At 40.3% G+C, this 18,239-nt stretch overlaps 1 protein-coding gene across 1 annotated transcript; it reads left to right on the forward strand.

Moving 5' to 3' along the window:
- Nucleotides 1–5,617: 5,617 nt before the first annotated feature.
- Nucleotides 5,618–17,930, forward strand: dok1a (docking protein 1a). Its single transcript, XM_035638241.2, has 7 exons — nucleotides 5,618–5,746; nucleotides 6,704–6,782; nucleotides 12,217–12,356; nucleotides 12,447–12,557; nucleotides 12,841–12,910; nucleotides 13,255–13,427; nucleotides 13,601–17,930. Exons 1-7 carry the CDS (start codon nucleotides 5,690–5,692, stop codon nucleotides 14,519–14,521), a joined length of 1,551 nt encoding a protein of 516 aa, XP_035494134.1. The 5' UTR covers nucleotides 5,618–5,689; the 3' UTR covers nucleotides 14,522–17,930.
- Nucleotides 17,931–18,239: the final 309 nt, after the last annotated feature.

Here is an 18,239-nt window from a genome sequence, read left to right on the forward strand (position 1 = left end):
CAGTCCTGTGAGACTATGGTCGATTCCAGCGCTTTCCTGCTCACTCCTCGGCCCCCTCCCTTCGTGTTCCTCAAAGCTCCGCCTCGCTCCGGCCCGGGTCTGCTGCACAACTACAGCGTTGCCCTGCCATAACAACAGTCGCACGTGACAAGGCACAAACACGACGTAGAGACCCGGGAGGCACAGCGAACACGTTCTACATAATTACACACAGAGCTCAAGGGGCTGGGCGATACAACGTTAACGATATCCCGGCCAGCGGAGCTCGCGTCTCGCGGCCGGCCGGAAGCCGCGAGTCTAGCTACGCCAGCCACGAGTCTAGCTTGGCCATGCCCACGGTCGTCGTTCGCTTGCGGGGAGAAAATTATGGCGTAGATGCGATCTGTTTTTCCGCACTTCAAGGGGGGAGGTGCTGCTCAGGTTGGGGCCGTGGTTGCCCCAGTAGCAGGAGTCAACTTACGCCACTTGACACCCGGGCTATGAATGGCTCGTTTACAGACTGTCTGCACGGCCAACCCAAACCACGAATCAACGACTCATTGTTTTCTTTTCATTCTCTGTGGGCTGGCAGACACCCCAGATAACAAAATATACGTGGAGGCAGGCTGAAAAGGTGCCTGGAGCATAATATGGGCCCTTTAATGACATGATCAAAATAATTGCAATAATAAATTTGTCTTCATTCATTTTACTATAGTGCTGTTCAGGGTACGATTTGTGAAAGTAAATATACAGAAGGGAAGACAGCTATCATGTGTTCCGAGAAGCCTTTGAACTCAGAACCTTCTTTACAATACCATTCAAAATTAAAGTTACAAACATAAAATGATAGAGTTTTTTTCACTATATCATCCCACCCACTAACAAAATTAATGTTGACTCAAACATAAATTTTGCTCCCCTTTCCTTCTGGCCAGAAAATTTCTCAATGACTCTTTGATTAAAGTTTTGTTATTATTATTATTAAAATTGAAGTAAAAGTTAAAAATTTAAGTTAAAGATTTCAAAGTATCGGCAGTTAATAATGATGTAATTTTAATAAAGATAACTCAAACTAGTAACAACAGTCTGGGCTTTATATCACAATGGGAAATTGCAGCAATAATTGAAGCAATGACTCAATATATATTCAGCACAAAATAATTCAATTTAAAAACTAGCCTACTTTAATTCAATGTTTGGATGCCGTGTTGTTCCTGGAGTTGCACCGTTTGGAGACACTGGGTAGTTGTTGTACGACAGCACTGAGTCTGTGCCCGGCTGTGCCCAGGCAGAATGGATCGACACACCAGCCAGCTCTGGTATAATGGGGTGTCAGTTACTTTGCGCCCGTTTACCGATGATACATGAGAATATATACGATATATACGAGAAACGTCTCCATGTTCGAGCTGTTGCCTCCTTGTTTCACTGGGCACAAGCTGAACTTAGAGCTAATTGTGTCAAACTCCGGCTTGTTTACATCCAAGGCCATTTCCTTATGGCAGGACCCCTGACACGCTGTCGTACCACTGGATAAAATAACATTTATCCAATTCTGATTGGCCAGGGATGCAGTGAGCTGCGCCCGGAAGACAATCTTGAAGAAACCAATAAGAGACCAGCCTCAGGTCACATACTTGACTGATGTTGAAGGATATACATACACAAGCGCTTACTACCAGCTGGCACATCGTATGAGTAAAAAATAATTTAAATTTCATGATTATTTTGATGTTTAAGTAAACATTCATTTTTCTGGAATTTTGATGGGGGCGATGCCCCTGCGCCCCTTATCAACGAGCCGCTACTGGTCCAAAGTATCAAGGTGAAGTGTCATTATCTGTGGTAATGGTATACATATATGTTTCCTTCCATCTTTGCCCGTCCACACTGAGACGGTTTTTGCCTTCCATGGTGGTATAATTTCCATGTGATATGAAACAGGGGCCAATGACAAGAAAGTAAAAACGTACATTTTTAAGTTGTGGGAAAAGTAGTGAGCATATTTTTTGTCTGGCAACAATTGTGTTCAAATCGTCATTGTAACTGCACATGGGCCCTGTGATACGCTACACAGTTAACAGTATTCAACTGTGTACTAACAGAAGTATCTGAAGTGGGAGATTGAGAGTCTCTCAGTAACTTTATGGGAAGGCTTGCTCTTACTGTCACAAAGACAAATGTGGAAGGGGAATAGTTAAATAAATGTGACAAGGACCTGTTGAAAGGCGGCATAATGGCAAATTAAAGTAAACACTGCAAGACAGTTATAACAGTCACTGATTATTTTTCTGTTGCAAGAGATAGAAACATCCTATCTCAAAAGGATGCTGAAAAACTAGTCCATGCATTTGTCACCTGTAGACTAGACTATTGTAATTCATTACTGCTAGGATGCCCCAATAAGTCCTACTTATCTGATAGATTTCAGTTTGTTAATGTTAATAACAAATCTTCCATTCATACAAAAGTGAGACATGGAGTACCACAAGGTTCTGTACTGGGACCGATACTTTTCACTTATATATGCTTCCTTTAGGCAATATTATAAGAAAACACCACATCAATTTCCATTGCTACACTGATGATACCCTGCTGTATTTATCTATAAAACCAGGTGAAACTAATCTGGTAGACAAACTTCAGGACTGTCTTAAAGATATAAAGGCCTGGATGACTTATAATTTTTTACTTCTAAATTCAGAAAAAACTGAGGTCATTATACTCGGCCCTAAGCACCTCAGAGAAACATTATCTCATCATATAGTTACCTTGGATGGCATTACCTTGGCCTCCAGCTCTACTGTGAGAAACCTTGGAGTTACCTTTGAACAGGACATGTCCTTTGACTCACACATAAAACTAGTCTCTAGGACAGCCTGCTTTCACCTGCGCAATATCAAGAATATTAGAAACATCCTATCTCAAAAGGATGCTGAAAAACTAGTCCATGCATTTGTTACTTCTAGACTGGACTACTGTAATTCATTACTGCTAGGATGCCCCAATAAGACTGTGAAAAGCCTCCAGTTAATTCAAAATGCCGCAGCACGAGTTCTGACAGGAACTAGAAAAAGAGATCATATTTCTCCAGTGTTAGAATCTCTGCATTGGCTTCCTGTAAAATTCAGAATAGAATTCAAAATACTGCTCCTAACCTACAAAACCCTTAATAATCAAGTTCCATCATATCTTACAGAGCTCATAGTTTCATATTTTCCCAATAGATCACTTCGCTCTGTAAATGCAGGACTACTTGTGGTTCCCAGAGTCTGTAAAAGTAGAATGGGAGGCAGAGCCTTCAGCCGACGGGCTCCTCTCCTCTGGAACCAGCTCCCAGTTTGTGTCAGGGACGCAGATACCCTCTCTTCATTTAAAGTTAAACTTAAAACCTTCCTCTTTGATAAAGCTTATAGTTAGAGCTGCTCAGGTGTTTAATAAATCATTTCTTTTTTAAGCTGCTATAGGCCTAGACTGCTGGGGGAACTTATACCATGAGCATCTCTCTCCCTCTCCAACTCTCTCCTTCTCCCTCTTTTTCTCTCTCTCTCTGTCTCTCCCTCTCTCCCCATGTATTTATATTACATGTCACTAACTCTGTTTTCTCTCTCTCCTAGTAGATCTCTGACCCCAGAGCTGCAGGATCCAAACCCTTCATTATTATTATTATTATTATTATTATTATTATTATTATTATTATTATTAATAATAAAATCATTGCATTTATAAGTGTCTGTTTTGCCTAATTATAAGTATCAGTCTGGTGGAGATTAAAGCAACTGTTATACAAATCCCCCCCCCCCCCCCCATATGTTTACATTACATGTCACTAACCCTGTTAGTGTTTTCTATCTCTCTTAGTGTATCTCTGAGCTGCAGGACCCAAACCCATCATTATTATTATTATTATTGTTATTACTATTATTATTATCATCATCATCACTAATAATAACCCCTGGACGCTTTTTAATTATGAGTCTGGTGTGAGTCTGGTAGAGACTAAAGCGACAGTTGTACAAATGTCCTCTCTCTCTCTCTCTTCTATCCTACTGTCTCTCCTCTCACCCTCTTTCTGCCCACCTCTCCTCTCTTCTGTCATGATCTCGTGTTTTGTATTTCCTGTTTTATTTTGAATTAGTTTTTGTACTTCCTGTTTTCCTGGCTCGTGTCTGTTCACTTTGTTTTTCGTGTGTCTCCTGCCCCTGTGATTGTCTGCACCTGTTCCTAATGTGTCTCACCTATGTTCAATTGCCCCTGCCCACCGTGTGTGTATTTATTCTCTGTGCCTCCCTTTGTCCGTGTCAGATAGTCTGTTGTTTTCTCTGTTGTTTTCCCTGGTCAACTTCCTGGTATGTTCCTAGTGTTTGTCCCCAGTCTGTTCCAGAGATTCTGTTCTTGTGATTTCTCCCCTGGCTCCTGTGTTTCAGTTTTACCTTGCTACATCTCGTGGACACCCTTAGTTGGACTTTGTCTTGGTTTTCGACCTTGTAAGTCTGTTTTCTTTTATTATTAAATATCCTTTTTTGCCACATCCTGCATTTGGGCCCTGCTTCCTGCTCTCCCTTCTGACATCTTCCCCATTTCTCTCCTCACCCCAACCGGTCGAGACAGATGACCGCCCACAACTGAGTCTGGTTCTGTCAGAGATTTCTTCCTGTTAAAAGGGAGTTTTTTCTCTCCACCGTCGCCAAGTGCTTTGCTCATTGTGGGATCTGTTGGGTTTTCCATGTGATATTGTAATATTGACCTCACTATGTAAAATGCCTTGAGACAATGTATGTTGTGATATGGCGCTATACAAATACAATTGAATTCAATTGAAATATAACCAGGGACATTTGTAGCAGTGATTGGTGGCTCAGGTGGACAGATTGCACACATTACTGCAGCATGACCAGTTTTGAATTTAAGAGTAGTGAGTTGCTTTCTTAACCTTCAGGGTTTGTTAAGCTGTAAAAAAGAGAAAAAGAGAGCTGCTGTAATAACAGTCAGGACATGTGTCCTTTTGGAAATACAGTCCATTTAACATCCACTTTTCACTGTGTGATCTACCATCAGTTCTCCTCCATCAGATCATCAGACACTCACCTCTTGCAGTTCCATCCAGATTGTTTTGGTCACACTGTGTGAAAACCCTGTGACCATGCCCGTCTTTACTTATTTAATGAGTGGCATGCCTTGTTACTTTCTATTGGTAATCACAATCTGTGCTCCATGGTTCATCTACTTGATTTCACCCCTGACCGGCTCCTTACCTGCCTGACCCACTCTCCTACAGATCAGCTGTTTGAACTCAGCGAACCTCAGAGTCTCGTTTGCAAGGCTGAACCTCATCAAGGTTCATTATAATATATATTTTCTGTATGTGTCAATATTTTAAACTCAGGCTGTTAGCTGATCATTATTGAATTTCTATGAATAAATTATCTAACTGCAACAGTTGAAGTCTTTTTAAAATAATTATATGTATATCAATGTATGTATAAATGTGTGCAAATAAATATACATGTAAACATTTAATAAGTCCTGAACTCTGTCCTCTTCTCTTTTGCAATCATGACTCAACCTACGTATGATCATGCAGCTCAGGTAAGGCTCATATTTCAAAAATGTCTCAGTGGGCGTGACCCAGCCCAAAGGAAAAAAAGAAAGAAGCTTATGTATATTTCCTAATCCAGAGCATTACTGAAGGGTACTAGCTTACCAGATGGACTCATACACCAAAACAGGGAAGGTTTACCTCCAACCACACAAAACTGGCAAAGTGAGTACAGACATGTTGTCATATATTCTCCTGTCTTTGTTGTGAGGTGTTATAGTGAGCCCTTTCCAAAGATGTGATTTGAGGTCACTCATTTACCGTGTTTTCTGACATGTCTTAGTAATTACTTTGTGTATGGATTACATTAAGACAAACAATTACATCATCCTTATAGGAATACATTCGAAAAACTGACACTACATAAACAGTAAGAGAGATACAGCTGTCCTACTAGCTTATAATACTACATGGTTATGTGCTTTATGCAGGTGACATTTCATAGCCAGTTTTATTCAGATTCCAAAGTTTGCTGAGGGGAATAAGACATGAGCTGTGAGCAAAAGAAACTCTCAACCATTCTATGTTCTGCACAAATAAGCCATCAGAGCAAGAATCCAAATGAACATGTTGAAACACAACAGTTTTCCATCTCACACATTCCTGTGCAGTACTGACAGGTAGCACGCACCCATGCAGTGAGGCAGAGCTCTGCAATACAGTGGATATTTGATTGAATCTCTGAACTTGAACCTTCATTTTTTACAGTAATGTTTGAGATACAAAGCGTCCATAAAAAAGCAATGGTATAAGTCATTTCCTATGTGTTATAAAATCTGATTATCATCATTTAACATTTGTTAATTAACAGCAGTGTTAAACTTACAAACACTTGCGTAGTTGCCTTGCTTTTATTTTGAAATAAGGGCTGAAAACTTCTTGCTTTCTTCCCCTTCTTTCTTTCTTCTTTCCCTAAAGTAAAGTTTAAGTTTCATTATATTGCAGGTGTGTGGTAGTGGAAGGAGGGTGTAATGTAGGGGAGGTGAAGAAAAGTATGTGGGACTACCATATGTGATGTATCTACAGTACATGCTGCAAAGTTATGCAAAGGAATTTATCTCCCAGGTTGTGTAGCATTAATTCCAAATTAATGTTATTAACCTTCTATATCTCTCTTCTCAGAAATGGAAGCCAGTTTTGCTGTCTCTGCTGCCCCCAACCAGCAGTGGAGTGGGTCGACTGGAGATTCAGCATTTGGGAGGTACAGGAATCTTACATTGTCTACAATCTTACAAGCTGTGGCTCAGGAGGTGTCCTTGGGCAATACACTTAAACCTAAATTGACCGTGACGACTCTGCCGGCAGTGTATGAGTGATTATGTGTGGCAGTGTAGGTGAATATAACTTGTTCTGTAAGGCAATTTTGGTGGTCGATAAGACTAGAGAAGCTCTATATAAATACACTGTATTTACCATTTATTTGTCCTGGTATGATGTTGAATCAATGTTACACTTCATTGTAAGGTTGACCTTATATTGATAGTATTGGCTATAAAGTGTACAGAGATGTGAGAACACGGTGACCAGTCTAGTGGGGCAATAAACAGATGTTTTAACAGAAAGCCTTCGTCACATACTGGGAGAGTGAACTTCCCCTATTGTGCTTTTATCAAGCAGGGGAACATCTAATAATCCACGGTGATGTAGTGGTTAGCACTGTCACCTCACAGCTAGAAGGTCCTGGGTTCAAATCCCAGTTCAAACCAACCATAGCCTTTCTGTGTGGAGTTTGCATGTTCTCCCCGTGTATGCGTGGTTTCTCTCTGGGTTCTCCGGCTTCCTCCCACAGTCCAAAGACATGCAGATTGGGGTTAGGTTAACTGGTGACACTAAATTGACTGTAGATGTGAATGTCAGAGTGAATGGTTGTTCGTATCTGTATGGGGTGTACCCCACCTCTCGCGCAATGTTAGCTGGGATTGGCTTCAGCCCCCCCGAACCCTTAAATGGATAAAGCGTGTAGCTAATGGATGGGAACATCTAATGAAAGATGCATGGTAGGAAATGCTGGTTCAAGTATTTTTGGAGCTCAACCCATGCTACTTACTAAAGGCCAATATAACCCGTCCCTTTGCTACACTGATTTATCTCTTTTTATGTCCCCAACTTTGTGCATGCCTGTATTGATGGAGAACCCCTTTAAACAAGCTGGAATTGTAGCCATTATCTGAACCTAGGGTTAACCTGCACATCTAAAGACCAGACCTCTAGTGATCGTTATGTACACAGCCGGCGGTAGACAACCATAAACCTGGTGTCAGTCAAGTTTACGAATTTAATTTGATTTGTTTATATTCTGTAATGTTAATATGCTGATTCACTGCCATGTAACTTTGACAGTAACCATAACCTACCACCCTAACAATAAACCTAACCCTTACCTTTAAGCTCCTCAACAATGCGTAGGTAAATCAAATAATACCCCACAATGCTCTGAGGCGAAAAATATCTGTGGCGTATCCCCTGTCACCAGTAGAGGTGCTAATTTAGGTCGTCGGTCAATTTGGTCATATTCAATTCAATTCAATTCAATTTTATTTGTAAAGCGCCGTATCACAACATACATTGTCTCAAGGCACTTTACATAGTGAGGTCAATATTACAATATTACAGGGAAAACCCAACAAATCCCACAATGAGCAAAGGACTTGGCGATGGTGGAGAGAAAAAACTCCCTTTTAACAGGAAGAAATCTCTGACAGAACCAGACTCAGTTGTGGGCGGTCATCTGTCTTGACCGGTTGGGGTGAGGAGAGAAATGAAGAAGAGAGGAGAGGTGGGCAGAAAGAGGGTGGGAGGAGAGACAGTAGGAGAGAAGAGAGAGAGAGGACAGTTGTACAACCGCCGCTGTAATCTCTACCAGACTGATACTTATAATTAAAAAATACAATTACGTTGTTGTTATTATTAGTGATGATATAAATGTAAATATTAATAATAACAATAATAATGACGGATTTGGGTCCTGCAGCTCTGGGGTCAGAGATACACTAGGAGAGATAGAAAACACAAACAGGGTTAGTGACACTTACTGTAAACATATCGGGGGATAGGGGGGTAGTATAACAGTTGCTTTAATTTCTACCAGACTGATACTTATAATTAGTGAAAACTGATACTTATAAATACAATGATGTTATTAATAATAATACTAGTAATAATAATAATGACGGGTTTGGATCCTGCAGCTCTGGGGTCAGATCTACTAGGGGAGAGAGAAAACAGAGTTAGTGACATGTAATGTAGATACATGGGGGCAGAGAGAGAGAGATCGAAAAAAGTGGGAGAAGGAGAGAGATATAAAGAGAGAGAGAGAGAGAGGGAGAAGGAGAGAACGGGAGAGGGAGAAAGATGCTCATGATAGAAGTTCCCCCAGCAGTCTAGGCCTATAACAGCATAAGGAAATGGTTTATTAAACACCTGAGCAGTTCTAACTATAAGCTTTATCAAAGAGGAAGGCTTTAAGTTTAACTTTAAATGTAGACAGGGTATCTGCCTCCCTGACACAAACTGGGAGCTGGTTCCAGAGGAGAGGAGCCTGGTGGCTGAAGGCTCTGCCTCCCATTCTACTTTTACAGACTCTGGGAACCACAAGTAATCCTGCATTTACAGAGCGAAGTGATCTATTGGGATAATATGAAACTATGAGCTCTGTAAGATATGATGGAGCTTGATTATTAAGGGCTTTGTAGGTTAGGAGCAGTATTTTGAATTCTATTCTGAATTTTGCAGGAAGCCAATGCAGAGATTCTAACACTGGAGAAATATGATCTCTTTTTCTAGTTCCTGTCAGAACTCGTGCTGCGGCATTTTGGATTAGCTGGAGGCTTTTCACAGACTTATTGGGGCATCCTAGCAGTAATGAATTACAGTAGTCCAGTCTAGAAGTAACAAATGCATGGACTAGTTTTTCAGCATCCTTTTGAGATAGGATGTTTCTAATGTTCTTGATATTGCGCAGGTGAAAGAAGGCTGTCCTAGAGACTTGTTTTATGTGTGAGTCAAAGGTCATGTCCTGGTCAAAGGTAACTCCAAGGTTTCTCACAGTAGAGCTGGAGGCCAAGGTAATGCCATCCAAGGTAACTATATGATGAGATAATGTTTCTCTGAGGTGCTTAGGGCCGAGTATAATGACCTCAGTTTTTTCTGAATTTAGAAGTAAAAAAGTCTAAGTCATCCAGGCCTTTATGTCTTTCAGACAATCCTGAAGTTTGTCTACCAGATTAGTTTCATCTGGCTTTATAGATAAATACAGCTGGGTATCATCAGCGTAGCAATGGAAATTGATGTGGCGTTTTCTTATAATATTGCCTAAAGGAAGCATATATAAAGTGAAAAGTATCGGTCCCAGTAGAGAACCTTGTGGTACTCCATGTCTCACTTTTGTATGAATGGAAGATTTGTTATTAACGTTAACAAACTGAAATCTATCAGATAAGTAGGACTTAAACCATTCTAGTGCTGTTCCTTTAATCCCAATGTGTTCTAGTCTCTGTAACAGAATTTTGTGATCGATGGTATCAAATGCAGCACTAAGATCTAAAAGGACGAGAATAGAAACATATCCACTGTCTGAGGCCATGAGAAGGTCGTTGGTAACCTTCGTTGGTAACCTATGTCGTATGCTATTAGAGAGCATACGACATAGTTTATCATGAGTTGGAGGACTTGTTGAAAATGTTGATAGTAATCAATCATTGCCCAGGAAATCTGTATAAATGCCACTGTTTGAATTACACAATTTGGAGGATCACTTTATTCCGGTGGTACTACTACTATTAGTTTAGGTTAGTTGCAGGTTATTACGAAAAATATCCTGTTAGTGTGTCTCTCTCCATGGCTGTCCCCTCACTACCAGTTCTTACCCTTCATTCTTACAACCACAAAAAGCAAGTGGCTGACTACTTATCCATAGATGGGTCAAAAATTTGATTTGAGGCCAAATCCCCCCCTTAAATTTGATTTAAGGGGGGAGACAATTTTACCTTTGGAGTTCTGACTAAATATTCAAATTGGACATAAGAAGGTCACTTTTTGGTTGGACTGGTCACATCTGAACGACAATCAACTTGGTGATGGGTCCTAAGTACCGATTTGTTTGTTTTGAGTGGAAGCCACAATTGTTGGGGAACCAAATCAATATAGTTTCATCTCTTGCATTTAAAACGATTTCTGATTCCTATCACTGACTTGTTACATTCCTAGGTAACATCATTACGAATAACATATTTCATTTCTGCAGATACATCCTCTAGATCCTACACACTGGACTTTTTAGAGAGGAAAAAGCAGGTCATACTTAGATGGCATTCAACACATAACTCAACAAGAGCTGACATGCTTTTGAGAGTACACACTCCTATCACCATGAACTGCTGTGTTGGTTCGGCTAGGGTGATGTACAGTCTATTTGTATGAAGCCAGCAGTATTAAAATCGTATTCATGTGTGTGTTCACGTGCGTGCTTGTGTGTGTTTTGTGAGAGTATATGCTACTTGTGTATCCAGAGTCCAAAGTTCAACAAAGTGTTTTTGCTGTGTTTGCTGAGTACATAATAAATTTGTCCTTACTTTGGCTCCTGTGATGACAAATGCATTTAGCAGTGAATGAGCAGTTTGAAATAAAGAAATGACAATGTACTCAAAATGTGCACTTCAGGTGCAGTGAGTGTTTTTGCCTCTGGTCCCACTGACGATTCTCTCTTGTTTCAGAGCTTTAACGAACCATACAAACAATAAATAACATGGCAGATGATTGTAAGGGCAAAGTCACTGATGTCAGGTGCTTCGAAAAATTATTGATGTGAAAAATACTGAACACACCGCACTGACATGATTTTTTTGCATGTGTGCAGTGAATCATTACACTATTTATTCAGAAAGCTGTGATCAAACTATGAATGTGCTACATCTCCAACCCTGTGTCCTAGAAAGTAAGTTTCCATGCAGCTACTGTACACTGCAACAGCGAATCTGTTGTGCACGAAACATGGTCATAGGCTGGTTGGGATGTAAACTCCTGCAATGCTTCCACATACACAGGCTAAATAAGTCTGTGAGACACATCAGCCTAAAGCAATTCTTAAATATTCAAATAAGAAAGATTAAGTCTATATACCAATCTGCAAAATGCAGTTAATTGATACATTATCTGTCTTCAGTATTTATAATGTTATCCAGGTTTTATCAGGTTATGGTTATTTTACCGGAAACATTTCCCTTATGGCGTCCACTGACACAAACAGTATGACTGCTTTTCTTGGTGTAAAACATTAAATCTGAATTTCTTTGAAAGCTTCCGGCTCCATTTCTAATTCAGTTGAAATACTACTCATGCTTCCTACTTACACCTTTCACCTGTGGCTAGTCAGCATTCAGGAGAGCCTGTTGCCTCCTGCAGTTTGTCCTCCCTTAAGGGTTTGTGTAATCTTACAGGATACCTTCTCTGCAAGAAATTAGGTTGTCATAATGCAAAATATGACTTTCTTTAGGCAAATCTGCTAAATAGCTGTTGAAGGTGGGGCTAATGTGCCCCATGTTTTTGAGAGTATATATGATCCAGAGGCGGTTGAACCTGAGGGGTTTGTAGTTGAACCTGGCAGGCCTGTCTCTATGTGTCTGTCACTTGTCCTCCAGGAGGTGGTGCAGAAGGCGATCATGGCAGCGCAGTCAGGAGACATCACCCGCCTCTCGGGGACAGAAAGCTGAAGGTGGTCCGACTGTCCGAGCTCATCCGCGTCCTCAGACTCCCTCCAAACGCTGAGGCCTGTCCCATGGTGTGGTCATAAACTTCTTTATTGTATAATTGGTCCATATGTTATTTAGGGTTGATAAATACTACAAGATGCCATTTGTGCTGCTTGCAGGAGAACATGTCTGCATTTTGTGTGGAGACACAGGAACGAACATTGGTGTTTGCTGCACTAAAGGATGACTGTGTGGACTGGGTCGAAAAACTGTGTAACAGCACGTTTCAGGTGAGAGGAAACAGAAATTACATGAATCATGTACACTGTAGTACTTTGAAAGTTGATTGGCAGAGGTGCACTGACCTGAGATCAGTCTTCGTTTCTCTGACCTGGCTGATGTTGATAATGGAGGGGTGAAGGAACTTGTATGCATTTATGCATATTATACAATAATTTGGTAATTAACGGAATGCAATTTCGGTGACACTTATTGTCCTCCATATTATAGTATTATGAACGTAAATCAGTGTGTATACAATGCCTGATCCACATGCATTATTTTCTCTCTCAGGGAGGAGGTGGCTCAGGCTCAAATGAGCCTCATATGGAGGAGAACCAGATATATGCTTCAGCAGGTGAAGGTAAATCCTCTTTTTTGCAAACTATTTTTCTTTACTTTCTGTGTTGTCATTATTCAGGCAACCTTCCTTCTTCCAACTGCCTTCTGATAATGTAGCACCTATCTTTCATCCTATTTCTTTTGTTGTTGAGGGATTATTATTGAAACTTGTGATAGGTAAATAGCTGTGCAGTCTTCCTGTCTTAACACCTATTTTTTTTTCTTGTTTTTCAAGGATCCTTTTGCAAAATTATGTTATCACTTATTTACGAGTATGTAAATGGGACCAAAACTGTTCCACACCATCAAAATATGAGTTAATTTTCTTTGCATAGTGAAAACAGAGAATATTCTCCTCCTTTTCAGTCTCAGAGTTCTGGGTTGTGGTTCAGAGCACAGATGCAGCAACACGTTGTGGTCTCCAGGGGTCCCACTGGCTGCAGGTGGGACGAGCGGCACTGCAGCTGAGAGAGACGCAGAAGAAGAGGGTTGTCAGGGAATGGCCATATGAACTGCTGAGACGATATGGAAAAGATAAGGTATCATATATCAAACAATCTTAACTTCTCCATCAACTGTTCATACTTCATCAATTAAAACTGAAGTTTCTAAAAGAAGGGAATCATTACAAGATTATTGCACTGTATTGGTTTTCATAGTTTTGATGATCATATGAACATGGTTTGTGTGCTTCTTTGTCCTTTCCCACCAGATGACTCTAACCATTGAAGCAGGCAGACGCTGTGACTCTGGTCCTGGGATGTTCATCTTCGAGACACAGCAGGCTGAGAAAATATTCTCACTGATTCAGAGCACCATCAGACGCAAGACTTCAGCAATTACTCCGGGTAACCAAAACCAAGAGGGGGAGAAAGTTATCGTAACCAATATACAGGCTCATTCCCCTCTACCCATAATACCTAATATGACAAACATGACTTCCATTCTGGGGAAGGACCTAAGGACAGAGGAGAGGAAACGTGCTGCTTCAGAAGAGAGCACTCATATTCAAGCAGAAGTGGTTGTTCAGGCAGAATGTGTATCAGCACAGCCAGCTCCTATCACCCTCATGCCTCTCCCATTGGTCCCCACACAGGACAGCCCCTCTGTAGGTCGTCAGAGTGACCAACCTGACCCCGTTTATGCTGACCCAGCAGAATGCATCCAGTCCATACCAAAACTGCAACTGTCCTCAGCTCTGTATGTGGACCCTGCAAGCGTTCTTCCACTCAAACTCCCCAGTTCAAGAGAAACTGTTGCTCCTCTTCCTACCTCCTGCACCCCACATCCACACCCAGACTCAGTCTACTCAGAGGTGTACGACAGAGTCAGTCCAGTCCAGAGTAAACAAGCTGTCTCTCAGAGCAAGTGTTTTGCAGATGAACCTATTTATACTGAGCCTTTGAATGATCAGGGAAAGGTTTCCCATAAAGATGAAAGCAAACCAGAGCCATTTGCCCACCTTTATGCTCAAGTCTGCAAGAGAGCACCATCATCTAATCCCTCGACATCTTTTGACACCACCACCCAAAGCTCTGCTCCCTCTTCCTCTGATATTGGCATCACAACCACAACTAAAGATATGGATCAATCTCTTGATGACGTCATCTATGAAAACCTGGGCATCATTTAGTGACTTTATATCAAAATTCAAAACCACAAACCCATGTGTGGTTTAACATCTCTTTTATCTATTATCCATCTATCCATTATCAATGCCCAACACTCAACACTCAACACTCAACACTCACATTCAGCCCTATGGTCAATTTAGAGTCTCCAATTAAGCTAACCCCAATCTGCATGTCTTTGGACTGGGGGGAAGTGGGAGAACCCAGACAGAACCCAAACGGACACTGGGAGAATATACAGAAAGGCACCATGTTTTATCTGTTATTTCGAATTATTGCACTTTCTGTTATATGTATGGAAAACATGTTTGCTATTTCAGGAGAATATTTGTTTGTCCATTCATATGTGACCATCTTTTGAAAAATACAGATAAAACAGGACTCACTATCACAAAGTTTTCTGGAGAGGCAGGATTCAAAAAAAATGTGTGAGTGGGAGGTCTCCATTAACAAATATTTAGTGAATATTGACGCACATATATTTATCAGGCCTTTAAAAAACTGATGGTATTTTTTTACAGTATTTTTTGATGCATGTTTGCTGGAAATGTCATTCAACTTGCAGAATATCATAAAATGATTATGTTATGTTACATAATGTTAGATTACATTTGGTTTTGTTAAAAATGCATCAACATTGTTATGTTACATGTATGTCAGGTAAACCTGCAGGGCAGAGGAACGCCGTGGAGGAACATTCCACTTTGCAGCAAGGGCACGGCCATGCTATTTCAGCGAATTAAATTATTTTGATATGTTTTCATCACAAAGGTCAGTAGATGACACTGACCAAATATAGAGTCACTGTGATTAATCCTCTATTAGGATATTGTTATAGTATGATGTCCGAAAATGCCCCAAAAAGCACTAATTATGCACGCATAATTCAAGAATGGTCCACTACCTCATTAGAGCGGAACATCCATATTTGCGATGAGGCCATGCCCATGCCATTCTAGTGAAAGAAATTATTTTGATAAAATTTCATCACAAAGGTCTGTAGATGACACTGACCAAATATGGAGTCGCTATGATTAATCCTCTAGGAGGAGTATGTTAAAGTATGATGTCCGAAAATGCCCCATTTTCACACTTAATTAAAAAAAAAAAGGTCATGGTACTCTGGGGCTTTTTTGGAGGTCCCGACTGGATACATGTGCCGGCCAAATTTTACTCACGTACATGAAAGTTAAAGGTGGGAGCAATGAGTTGGACATTTTGTAGGGTGCACTTTAGAAGCCATTTTGACAGAATTACACTTAAGACCTATTGCATGTCGAAGGATTTACTAGTGTTGACATGGCAGTCAAATTCCGTGAAATTCGAGGCATGCTAAATCCTTCCAGTAATTCGTTGTCATGGCAACCGTATTTCAGAAAAAGCATCAAATTTATGCACTAAATTCAAATTTGCAGCCTTCCTGTTGGTCTGAGGTCATGGCTCCCTGAGGCTTTTTTGTAGGTCGGGACATGATACACGTGCTCACCAAATTTAGGTGAGGGGCATTGACTTTGAATGTTTGTAGGGGGCGCTATGGAGCCATTTTGACGCAATTAGACGAAAAAAAAAACATTTCAGATATGAGAATTCACCACTCTCAACATGTCTGTTAATTTTCATGAGATTCTAAGCATTCAAAGTCCCTTAAACATATATTCGTATTTTAGTGGCGATTGTAGTGTCGCCATGGGAACAGCTTTTAATACATGGAGATAAGTTTCTGAACATGACATCATCAATGTGTCCTAAGCTAGCTGACAAAATTTGAGGTGGATCTGGTGAACCTGACAGGCACAAAAGTGTAGAACATGCTACTTCCTGTTGGCAGCAGATGGTGCTATGATGTGTGGTCAATATTGACATGTAGATTTGTTGAGGACAGGACTATTATCATGCTTGAGAGTTTTGGGACAGATCGGACAATGTATGTGCGATTACGAGCCACTTCCTGTTTTACAGCGAAGGATTGGCGAGGGTTCGGCGAAGGGTCAAAGTACGTCAAGCCATAACGTCCAGGCCCTCCTGCGAAATGTCAGGATTTTGATATGTTTTAATCCCATTGACACCAAATTTGAAGTTACTTACTGTGAAATCTTTGGAGGAGTTCGACAAAGTATGATGTGCTAAAATTTCCAAAAATTGGCAAAATTTGCAATGGAATCCAAAATGGCCGACTTCCTGTTAGTCAGAGGTCATAGCTGCAATATTTTTTTGTAGGTCCTGACATGATACACGTGCCGACCGATTTTTGGACATTTTGGCGAAACTATTTGATTTATGGCCATTTTTTGCAATTTTGTAGGTGGCGGTATTGAGTCAGTTATTCGCCGTTAATGCCCGGAACCCCTAACATATACATTTTTTTCTGGTTCTGATGTGTGTACAAATTTTTACACATTTTTGAGTATGTTAAGCGCCTCTAATTAGTGATTCATTAGGGGAAATAAAAAATCCTACAGATTCAATAGGGCTCTTGCCAGCCTTACATGCTATGGCTCGGGCCCTAATAATGCATATATTCTGTGTTAATAGAGGAAACTGAATAGGTATTGTCACTTTTAATGTCTCTTGTTTTTCTGAAAACAGCAGCTTATGATTTGTTTTATTTTTTATTATACAGATGTATACTTCAATTCTAACCATACAACTTAATCATGTGTTGATCATTGTCGATGATGATTGTTGATAATCGTCGTTGACTCATTTTGCATGAATGAAGTCGATGTGATATGTTTGGTGTTAGACCCTGGTGTTACCCTGTTTGTCATTGTTAAACAACATTTTATAATTAAGCACATAAGTATGTTAAAGAGAAGTACTGTTGATGTTACTGTATGTCAATCTTGGATCTACCCTGCATTTCAAACAAATTCCATATGCATTAAATACTTACAGACCAAAGGCCTTTGCTTTAATTTTAAAAGTAATCATGCATGTTGGATTAACTAAGGTAAGTATTACTTAACTTAGTCAGTCTTTCACAGGATGTGAGTTCTCTCAATGAACTGGTATGAGTATGGCATATGTCTGACAATGTAATATTTTCTGAGTGAACGCCTGAGGCAAGATGCTTATTGTTCAACACATTGAGAGTTGAAAAATAATTCCCTTATACCTGCTGTCATAGAACTTTCTCCTCGCCTGTGTGAGAGACTGTGTGAGGTCATCTTATCTTTGGCAGGTCAGGACAGTCACTGTCTCTGGACGTCATGACAGATTATACTCAGACATACACAGCTTTTCTAAGGAGGTTCCCTTCTATCTGTTTAATGACGATTGGAGTTAAATACATCACGTTGACCGGGATAGGAAGGGTTTTTGGGACATCATGCAATGACACTTTTTTGATCTGTGTACGAACTAGAAACCCACTTAAATGTTGAGCTCCTGTAATAAATATTTTGCATAAGATATCTACGGTCTCCATCTTCCTGATTCAACCGCATCAATTTTTCCATTACACCTGGCACTTGATTTAGTCGGGAAAAAGTCCATCCACACCACTAATCAGGATATTTATATTTTATATTTGTTTCAAATGTAATACAATTTTTTAGAATTACAAATGATATGTTCACCGCGAAAAATGTATAGAAGTTTCAGAATTTCATAGATTTGTCCCCATTATGCTTTAATGACAGCATGCGCTTGAGCTGTATCAGACTCCATATATAAACCTGATGACCAACAGCAGTGGTGGAGTTCCATCTATAGAGGGAT

This window comes from Scophthalmus maximus, chromosome 8 (genome assembly GCF_022379125.1).
Source record: "Scophthalmus maximus strain ysfricsl-2021 chromosome 8, ASM2237912v1, whole genome shotgun sequence".
Classification (NCBI taxonomy): Eukaryota; Metazoa; Chordata; class Actinopteri; order Pleuronectiformes; family Scophthalmidae; genus Scophthalmus; species Scophthalmus maximus.